This window comes from Chaetura pelagica, unplaced genomic scaffold, assembly GCF_000747805.2.
Source record: "Chaetura pelagica isolate M959 unplaced genomic scaffold, ChaPel_1.0 scaffold11, whole genome shotgun sequence".
NCBI classification, from domain to species: domain Eukaryota; kingdom Metazoa; phylum Chordata; class Aves; order Apodiformes; family Apodidae; genus Chaetura; species Chaetura pelagica.
This window is the reverse complement of record NW_009952694.1, coordinates 2,554,952-2,565,092: the sequence shown is the minus strand read 5'-3', so window position 1 is coordinate 2,565,092 and position 10,141 is coordinate 2,554,952. Positions and strand designations below refer to the sequence as shown.

Below are 10,141 nucleotides of genomic sequence, written 5' to 3'. Positions count from 1 at the left end.
GCGGGCGCGGAAAGCCCCGGCAGCCGAAAGCCCCGCGTTGCGACACCCGCGCAGCGCCCGCCCGGGCCCGCTGCTCCCCCCGCGCCCCACGGGGGTTTCGGGGTTCGTAACGTCGGGTTGTAACGTCAGCTGTTTCGTTGTATTGATGTGTTTGTTTGTTCAATCCCCCCCTCCCCGCAGTTTTCTCCACCTGGCGATTATTCACGAGGAAAAAGCCCTGAGCCTGGAGGTGATCCGGCAGACGGCAGGGGACCGTGCCTTCCTCAACTTCCAGAACAACCTCAGCCAGGCACTTTCACCTCCGCAGCCCCACGTGTGCATCTGTCCCCGCCGCCTCCACAGAAGTTCTCTGGGGAATTCCCTCCCAAAAAAAAAAAAAAAAGTCCTGTATAAAGTTTTGGGTTTTTTAAAATTGCTGGGTGTTAAATCAAAGCCTGCATTCAGGAAAGTCCCCAGCTGGCTCCAGCCAGTGTTAGCACAGCGCTTCCTCTCCTCAGAGAGTGGCATTTAGCACCTGCATTTTTCAAATGTGAGGTAATGGGTTGCATTCCTCTTCATGGGGATGTTAATGATACCCTTCCTATGGATTGACTGTTCCATACTCAGACAGGCCTGAGTTCACCACTTCTAGACTAAAGGCCAACTATACAACGTGTCAGGGAACATAAAAAACGGAGTTCCTGGGATGTGGTTTGAAGTGGGGGCACAAATCACCAAGTGGTCAGGTGGTCTGCCAAGACACTGCTGCCAAGGTTGTGGTGTAACTTACAGGCCTGCGTTTTCTGTCTTGCCTGCAGACCCCTCTTCACCTGGCAGTGATCACCGATCAGCCCGAAATCGCTGAGCATCTTCTGAAGGCTGGATGCGACCTGGAAATCAGAGACTTCCGAGGAAACACGCCCCTGCACATTGCCTGCCAGCAGGGCTCCCTCAGGAGTGTCGGCGTCCTGACGCAGCACTGCCAGCCGCACCACCTCCTCGCCGTCCTGCAGGCCACCAACTACAACGGTACGGGCCTCCTGTAGACCTCAAAGACATCTTCTGGAGAGGTGGAAGGAATCATTATGCCCATTTGAGAGCTGAGGACCCCAAAGCACACAGCGGTGTCTGACATCTTTAAAATGTCACTGTCTTGTAGGCCTCCCCACTGTTGATCATTGCCTTTCATGGCTTTGAATTTTGCAGTGCTCGGGTCTTTTTTGGTTACAATAAGTTACAGTCAAACACTGGAATAAATCCTCTTAAGAAATCTTTCCACATTCCAACCCTGTTTTTCATGCCTACCGGAATCTGGAAAGCTTTCTGGAAAACACCCTTTTGCCATGGATGAATCACAAACTTAAGATACCATCCTGTCCTATCATCTTGACTTTACCTGAACAGTAGGGCATTAAGTTAGACTTACTGAAAAATTTTCCTTTCATTTGTGCTTTGCAGGACATACATGTCTCCATCTGGCATCTATTCAAGGATACCTGGCTATTGTCGAATACTTGCTGACCTTGGGAGCAGATGTAAATGCTCAGGTATGTAATGTATACCATGAATTGAACTGAGCAGAGCTGTGTAGTCATAGGAATCAGCAGGCCCAGCAGCAGCTCCCTAACACGCTGAACCGTGTGTTGCTTTCACTTTGCAGGAGCCGTGCAATGGCAGGACAGCACTACATCTGGCTGTCGACCTGCAGAACCCAGACCTGGTGTCGCTTCTGGTGAAACACGGCGCCGACGTGAACAAAGTGACCTACCAGGGCTATTCCCCTTATCAGCTCACCTGGGGAAGAGACAACTCCAGCATACAAGAGCAGCTGAAGCAGCTGACCACAGCTGACCTGCAGATGTTGCCAGAAAGTGAAGATGAAGAAAGCAGTGAATCTGAGCCTGAATTCACGGAGGATGAAGTAAGTAGCTCTTTGCACCCTTTCAAGAGAAGAGGAAAATCCTGCCTTCTGTAGTTGTTTTTTTGTTGGTGCCACTCTGATGACATGTTTCAGTGACCTCTTGCCTATATAACAGGTGGATATAAATAGCCTATAAAGTGAGGGTGTACAATCAAACATCAGCAAGATGGCACTTGGGACAAGCAATTAAACAGAATAGTTTAAATGTAAAAAATAACAGGAGGGAGCAGAGGTTAACTCGACATAACATGGTTCTTTTAACACCATTTTATTGCTGACACCTACAGAACCTTGTGAGATAAAATTCAAGTTTATAGGTGGCTTCTCCTCCCCATCATTTGTTTATCTAATGTTCTCAGTGCCATTAAACAGCAAACATAACTATTTCAGTGTAGAAATTGTATATGCTGCTGAAGTCAGGGCACGCAGAAATTGGCAGTTATCCCAGAGTGGATACAATACTCCCAGTAAGAGTTTTGCATTAACAGTCTTCTGTTTTTTTCTTGCAGCTTATGTATGATGACTGCCTTATTGGAGGACGACAGCTGGCATTTTAAAACAGCTTTCTGTGAAAAGGAGGGACCGTGTACATATATATAGAAAGAGGACTCAATTTCTTCCTTTTAAAAAGAAAGTTGCAATGCAGAGCGAAAAGACGGGAGGGAAATACTACACTGCTTGGCAAGGAGCACGTAACTGTAACGGGACGATTCCAGGTTCTGGCCTGTGTTTGGGTACAGGAGCGGGATGTGTAACATCAGTAGAGATCTGTGATTATTCAAACCTCTTGATTAAGAGCTGCATAGCTGATCTTCTCAACCCCTACAGAGTAACAGACTACACATCCAACCAGCTAGTTACAGAGAGCTACCTTGTTGCCTTCACTACCTGAGGAACACGTCCTCTCGTGGCAGGGCAGGCTCATACCAACACCCCCTCTTCTCAGAGACTGTTAATTTATGTTGGGCTGAAGGTGCTCCCTGGCCTTACTGACCCACCTCAGCTGCTCTCGTGGGGTGTCCCAGGTGGAGGAGTCCAGCCGAGGCACCGGTGACCTGGCTATTAGGAGAAAGTAGCAATAATGTTAACTGTGGGCATTGGAAACTCTGTGTTTCACACCATGTGTGTCATAATTGCTACACTTTTTAGCAGTTGTATATTGTGTAAATGCTGTACATTTTTTGTTTATAATTATTTTGGTACATGTGAGATGTGTATTTATTAAAAAGCATCAGATTACTGTACCTGGTCTGTGAAACGGTTCATTGTGCACCTTGTTTCCCTGAGGCAGATGGGAATCCACCTGGTTTGCTTTTTAAGAAACACGTAGTGCCTGGTAGACTGATGGGGTCAGAGGCTCACGGGTTTTAAGTGGTTCACCTCAGGAGTGGTGTAGTATCTGAGCAGCTCGCAGCTCTCAGCCCTCCTGCAGCTAATTTTGGAAGCAGACGTAGGTGTCTGTTTCCTGCACCCATTGCGGCAGGCAGGTCTTGGGGCTGGGATTCCCCTCTGCCACCCAAGCACCAGGCTCCCTGGCCACTAGAAAGGGGTTTTGAGGCAGCACCAACCCACTCACCCTCCTGGCACCTTTTGTTCCAGCTCCAGTGTTCAGCAGCTCCTGCCGGGACTTGCTGGGGGAGGGTGGAGGTTTGTAGCACAGCCCCGTGTCCGCCCTCCCTCGTTTATCAGCTGGCCTGGCTCTGGTTTGAACTCGGGCACCTTTGGATTTTCCAGCGGGGATTTCCACGGGAAGAGGGAGCACACGGGCCTGGGAACGTGCTGCTGCTTCCACCTCTGAAATTCAGGCACAGGGCCTCCTTCCCTCCCAGCTCCCCACAGCGTTGGAGGATGTGGCTTTAACCCACTTCAGTTGTTCCTGCCTGTTTCTCTCCAGCATTCAAGCAGACAGAATCACTTTGCTGAAATCCTCATCTGCACCTGATTACCTCTTGGCTGCATGTCACAGCACAGGACTCATTTTAGCCACAGATTTTAGCCTATTGTGTGATGACATAAAGGCTGGGCTCCATGAAGGGTGTCCAAGCCCCATTCCTTTTGTGCCATAACCCCCTGGATGGGGATGGGGTGCAGCACAGGACTGAGCTCTGCCAAGAGTGCTGGCTGGGAGACTCCTGTGCTGCTGGCACCCAGCCTGGCTCAGGCCAACACAGAAGGCCATAACTCCACGTTGCACAGGAACATCCATTCCCTTTTCCACCCTGTTCTTCCCAAGGATTTCCTGATACACGACCTGCTCTGAGGAGGGCTCTGGTATGAGGAAGAGCACCACAGCTGACCGAGTGCTTACTAATTTGCATGTGAGACAGAGGCCATTGTGGAAAGGACTATACAAAATTCTCATCCTGAGTAATTTTTATTTCCCTTCCACTCTCATAGCCCAGGTGTATGAGCTCAAACTTCCTTCTGGCAGATAGGGCCCTGCCCACATTGCAAACCTGCAAATTTTTCCAAGTGTGGGGCTGGGTGAGAATCTGCCAAACCCTTCCTCTTGGGGACTCCTCTTGCACTCCAAGAGGAGGTTTTGTCCACCTGCTGCTACAGATTTTCCACCAGCAAAGTATCCCCAGCACTTTCAGCCTGTCTTGACTGAACACACTGTTGCCACATCTGGAAATAGAAAAGGCAATGTTCCCTTCATTAGCAATGCTTCAATTAGCAGAACAGGAGCTTGAAATGCTGTGGAGGCCCTGCAGAGGCATTCACCAGCTATAGATATCAGTGTTCTGGAAGTCCTTGGGTACTTGGCTGGACCTGGTATGCAAATATTTAAATAGATACCATCAGAATACAAATACTTTTTATTCGAAGGCCAGAGGGAGGGAGGAAAGTGGAGTTATCAGCAGTACCAGGTTGGTGGAGCAGTTTCAGCAGTACGCTCTCTGCCACTCGTTGCAACATTTAGACAAACAGTATCTGAGGAAGGTGCTGCTATAATCTTACAAGGGCTGGCTCTATAATGACTTAATAAATTAAGCGATTACTTTACTGCACAAGGAAGTTTTGCAGCTAAACAAATCATTGCCCAGGTACCATATGCTGGTTATGCTACTGTTTGCCTCTGCCAGTCATGCAAAAGTAACCACATACCACATGCAGCGGAACTGCATGTAAAGCAAGTAGGGCAGATATTAATGTGAGAATATGTGTTTGTTAACAAAGTAGGTTGGGACATGTTGTGTATTCACGCATTGCTAACATGGGCTATTTAGTGCAGAGTTTTACCTGTTCAATTGATGACATAATCAGACTGTCCACTGCAGGCCACCCCCAAACTCTCACTTTCAAACACATGCTCTTCACTGCACCATGTCCACCCTGTCTCAGGCTTTTTCATACTCATTCCTTTGGAAAGAGCTTCTGAGAAGGGTTTTGGTGATAACCTGCCTTCATGCTACCTTCTTTGCACTCTGGGAGAAATATTGCACAGTCCCATTTGTAGGGCTTGAAGCAAGAACCGCTTACATAGTCATTCTGCCGGAATCACTTTTTCCTTTTTCAGCCACCACAGCTGCTGTTAACAGAACATGCTAGCTTGCTCTTGCTTGTCCTCCTGCCAGTGCTTCCCTGTGCTGGCCTGGGATTCAAAATTCTCTCCCAGCACCTTCACTATCTGCCCTTGCTGGCTCAGCAAGCTTCAAGAGCAGCCATGCTGCCACAGATCAAGCTAAACTGTGAAGTTTAGCTTTAGCTTCCTGACTCTGGCCCTCTCTCCCTTGGCTTTCTTCCTTTCCTCAGCTCCTGCCATGCCTGTGTCCTCTGCTCTTACTGCCCTTGGCACCCATGTCTGTCCCTGCCTGCTGTTTTCTCCCTTCAAGGGTGAGCAACTTCCTGCAGATCCCCCCTCCCTCCTCTCTTGAACACAAGCTCACCATGAACTACTCATTCACCCATTATCACATTGCACACAATGAGGCTGCACTTGTCTTTCCAGCCTTTTGCCACTGACTATTCTTGCAAATTCATTTGCTAATCCCACAGGGATATTCCCATACTTGCTTAAATTGCATACAAAGAAGTGAACTCCCCATTTCCTCCCACACCCTCCTTTTCCTTCTCACACTCCACCTTCCTGTAGGCCTCCCTCACCCCAACCACAACCCAGGGGCCACCTTCAGTCTCTGCTCTCCTGCCTTTCAGCTCAGTCAGCATCAGCCCTGGACTTCTCAAGAATGTTATGGTGGTGACAGATAAAATGCCAGGGCAGCAGTGCTGGAAAGCAGAGCCCAGGGCCTGATTTTTGCCCAGTAAATAGGGAAGTACAGCTTTGGACAGTGTTGAAAACAAGGGCAAAATTCAACCCTGCACTTGGGGACATGCACAGCCAGGCTGTGTCCTCCCATTGGCTCCAGTGCCAGCCTGACCTTTGCAGTCATGAGCCCTACAGCTTCAGTTCAGATTTGGATGAGCAGGATGGTTGAGTGAGGAAAGGAGAAGACGGAACCAGCAACAAAACCTGAGGAAAGACGCTCTGATCTCCAAGGATGAGGACAAGTATAATTCGTGACTTGTTTTAATGGAAAATCCTCAGTGATGGCAGACTGGGTTGGGCAGAGGCCCAGCACAGATTGTTTTTCTGCAGCAGCTGAGCTGTGGAAATAATCAAGCATCAGTTGTTCCTAGAAGAAAGGATTGCAAAACAGAGTGCAGAGATGGCAGGGAGGACCCTCTCCTTGGATGAAAGCCTGCCCTCACTTTAGGAGAGTGGAGGAAGGGCTTTTCTAGCATTGCTGTGCTCCCAGCACCAGTGTTTTGCTGGAGATCAAGAGCTGTGCAAGATCCCAGGAAATGAGGGAGTAGGAAAGTCCTGTCCCCTCCCTCCAGAGGGGACAGCATGCACCACTGGGATGGCCATTGCACAGCCTTTTCCAGTCTCCAGCAAGCACCTGTCACAGCTCTGGCACTTCTCACCTCCTTGTCCCTTCAGACAGCTCTCTGGAGCATTAACATCAGGGCCAAAAGGCTCCCTTTAAACACAGACACATTTATCAGGCCATAATGTAAGAACCCAAACTCCAAAGCCAAAGGGGTTGAAACAGAAACTCCCCCAGCATCCTGGAGGTCTGAATGCCCTCCCTTCCCTTGCTCCAGCACCCAGATTTTCCCAGGACCATCTCCTTGTTCACTTTTCCAAACAGGACTTTCCAGTCCCTGTCAGAAGAGACCTGGGGTTTTCCCCGCTCACTCCTTTCTGCAGCTTTGCCCCTTTACAGCAGCCATGGCACTGGGCTCCATTGCCTCTCCAGCTGCCAAAGGGCAGCCTCCTGCCTGCTCATTGCCAGCCCCAGGAGCTTCCCAGCCTAGAAGGAACAGGCCTGCACTCCTTTCATTTAAATAAATTTCCCATTCCCAGCTAATTCATATTCTTTTTCCTGTGCATATTATAAGGGAAGCTCTTCACCCCTCCAGCTGAAAGCAAAATAAAAGCAAATGTGTGCAAAGTGATGCAAGAAAGTGCCTTAAAATGCAAATCTTTTCAAAATGCACACACCCTGTGAAGGGCACATAGCTACAATTACAGTACAACACTTAACTCTGTTAATTATTACCCCTGGATTTCAGTAGCTTGAAGGAGGGATTTTCCCAAGGCCCTACAGAAGTTCTCAGTGAGCCCTGCTGCTCCACTTCAGCATAGCTCCCGGTTTGCATGGGGAGTGCCCAAGGGTCAAGGGGGACACAGCCCCCCCAGAGGAGCACTGAGCAGTGGTACAGGAGAGCCCGTGGTGTTTTCTCATGCAGTGTGGGAGGGAGGGCCCACGCGGTGCTTTCCCTCTCTTCATGGGAAAAGGACACACCACATCTCAAAGCTCTGCCTGTGTGCTGAGGTAAGGACTGGGCATCTGTGAGGATGGCTGCCCTGCCTGTGCAGCACGCAGAATCAAACCATCTCTTCTTTCAGTTTTTCCTAAGTGGATAAGTGGTTTCCATTCTGGTGTGCGTCAAGGCTGACGTTTCTGGATTTCATCTAAAAACTGAGACCTGACTCCTGGCAACAGCTTCACTGAGAAGTTCTGCCCCAGCAAGCAAACAAACAAGCCCTTCCTCCCCAGGCTGCATGGAGGCTCATTATCCCAGACTGTGCCAAGCAAGACTTGGGGAAAACCTTCCAGAGGAGGGGGATTCATGCCACCCACTCACCCCTGAGCACACTTGACCTCCACCTCCTCTCAAACAGTCTATGAAGTTTCCTGAGTGTAGTTAAACATCCAACATGGTCTGCCTGTCCATCCATCTGCCCCAGACCTCCCCATGCTCCCAAGTCCCAGCAGGAGCAGGCTGAAACGTGTGGTGCTGAGCTGCTGAACTACCCCACCACGGTGAAAGAAATCTTGAAAACTGCCATGTCTCCTGCCTTGACAATCATTCGCACAGGACAGAGCTCAAACCTGTGGAAACTGAATCAATTAGGTGGAGATGGAGTTAGCTGCAGTGGTGTGGGAGGCCAGCAGGCTTCGCCTGCAGTCAGCTGGGGTTAAACAGGTGACCAAACAGCACAAAGGCACATTCAACAACTGTGAAATGGCAAGAAGGCAGAGGGGGAAATTTCAGCAGTGCCACTGGGATGCAAAAACTAGGTGAGACACCAGCAGCAGCAGACACAGGTTGGGCAGCTCTCCCACATCCACTGCTGAGGTGACCTTGTCCCCGTCGCAGCCCAGTGGCAGGACTTTGCACAATAAATGCTTAAACTTTCCCTTCTGCATCCTCCACTCTGGCTCTGTCACCAGGGAATGGAAATGAGCAGGTCTAAGAAGGCTGGGACTTCTGGCCAGGACTGCCTTCTGCCCCTGCGTGATGGCATGCAGAGCCAGTTTCCCTTCTCCACACAACTGACACTCAAGGTGACCCGATCACCCACTTCCCCCTGCAAGCCAACCCAGTATCTGAGGGACCAGTGGAGCAAGGAACTGGTAACTCTTCGTTTCCTTTTTCAGAGAAATCTGGGCAAAGTGAAAAAGGGAAACCATGCAGGTTACTTGGCAGTTGGCATCCTTCCATGAGTAGTGCCAGGCACAGGGCAGCATGACCAAGCCTTTCTAAGCATGCTGCTCGGGAAAGCCTTTTCCTAAAAACAGCCATGCTGAGAGCCAGAAGGCAAGAGGACCAAGCTGCACCCATGCACTGCAGAAAATTAAGAGAAGAGCATCTCAGCAGAGCACACAGCAGCTCTGTGCCATGAGAAGGATCACAGACACTTCTCACAAAGACTTGTGTGTGCAGAAAGTGTGAGCCCAGCTGCACAGCAGTATCCTGGGAATGAGTGCCAGTGTCTCCAAATGTTCTGCTTCAAATTTAAGAAGTGGAATGATTAAAAATGCAATTCTTTTCTACTTTGCAAAGGAAATGTTTTGCTCTGCTTTGTTTCACTGAGAAACAATGTATTGTGCAAAAAATCATATGATTAAAATCATATTAAGAACTTCCCAACTGAAACATTATTTCTGTAGGCTCAGAAAACAAAAATTTATTCCATTTTTTCTTACTCACTGGAAAATTTAGGTATTTGTTTTCTCACTCACCTGAAAAATATTTTCTTCTAAGCTTTTGTGGTTGCAACATAGCAGAATTTCCTCTTCTCCTGAGTCATGTGAACTGGGCAAACCTCCAGCCTGGGGCTTACCCTGTCGTCTCTGAAAAGCAAACCCTCAAATCTGCATCCAATTGCCATTTGTATAATAGCTATTACTCTCCTCATGCTTGTGTAGGGGCAAGTCTTCACTCAGGCTCACAGCAACAGCCTCCCATCAGGTCTGCTTGGCTGCCACTTGCTGTGACAGCATCCGCTCCCCTGACACAGGTACATCCTATTCCCTCTACCAATCAACTCCATCTTTTGGCTGCTCTAACTATACCAAGAAGAAAACTCAGCTCACAGGAGGTGATATTTTTAAAATTGACCCTGAGGGCACTCTTGTGCTGAAGGTTTTGGGGCTGCAAAACAATCCATAGCAAGTGTATGGCTTCTGGCAGGTGAACTGATGCTGATTCTGACACCAACCCATGTCCTGCTGCCGGACATTTTAGCCATTACTTTGACCATGTCTGGAGGCTGATTCAACCCAAGGCGTGAAGCCAGCACCCATGACCCAGGGAGTGTTAGGTATTTCCCATGCAGATGCTTTCATTCAGCAGTGAAGTGAAGGCAGGTCGGTGTGTCCTCTTCCTGGAGGCAAGTCCCTTGCATTGTAAGCACATTCGTCATGAAATACCACCCCACACGGC

The 10,141-nt window shown here is 49.1% G+C and overlaps 1 protein-coding gene across 1 annotated transcript in view; it reads left to right on the top strand.

The window, feature by feature from the left end:
- The window catches only part of NFKBIA (nuclear factor of kappa light polypeptide gene enhancer in B-cells inhibitor, alpha), a 3,900-nt gene extending 1,401 nt beyond the window's left edge, over positions 1-2,499 (top strand). Inside the window, exons 3-6 of the mRNA XM_009993937.1 lie at positions 798-1,008; positions 1,438-1,526; positions 1,640-1,900; positions 2,410-2,499. Coding sequence (XP_009992239.1) covers positions 798-1,008; positions 1,438-1,526; positions 1,640-1,900; positions 2,410-2,457 — 609 coding nt within the window. The 3' untranslated portion in view covers positions 2,458-2,499. The remainder of the gene's footprint in view (positions 1-797; positions 1,009-1,437; positions 1,527-1,639; positions 1,901-2,409) is intronic.
- Positions 2,500-10,141: the final 7,642 nt, after the last annotated feature.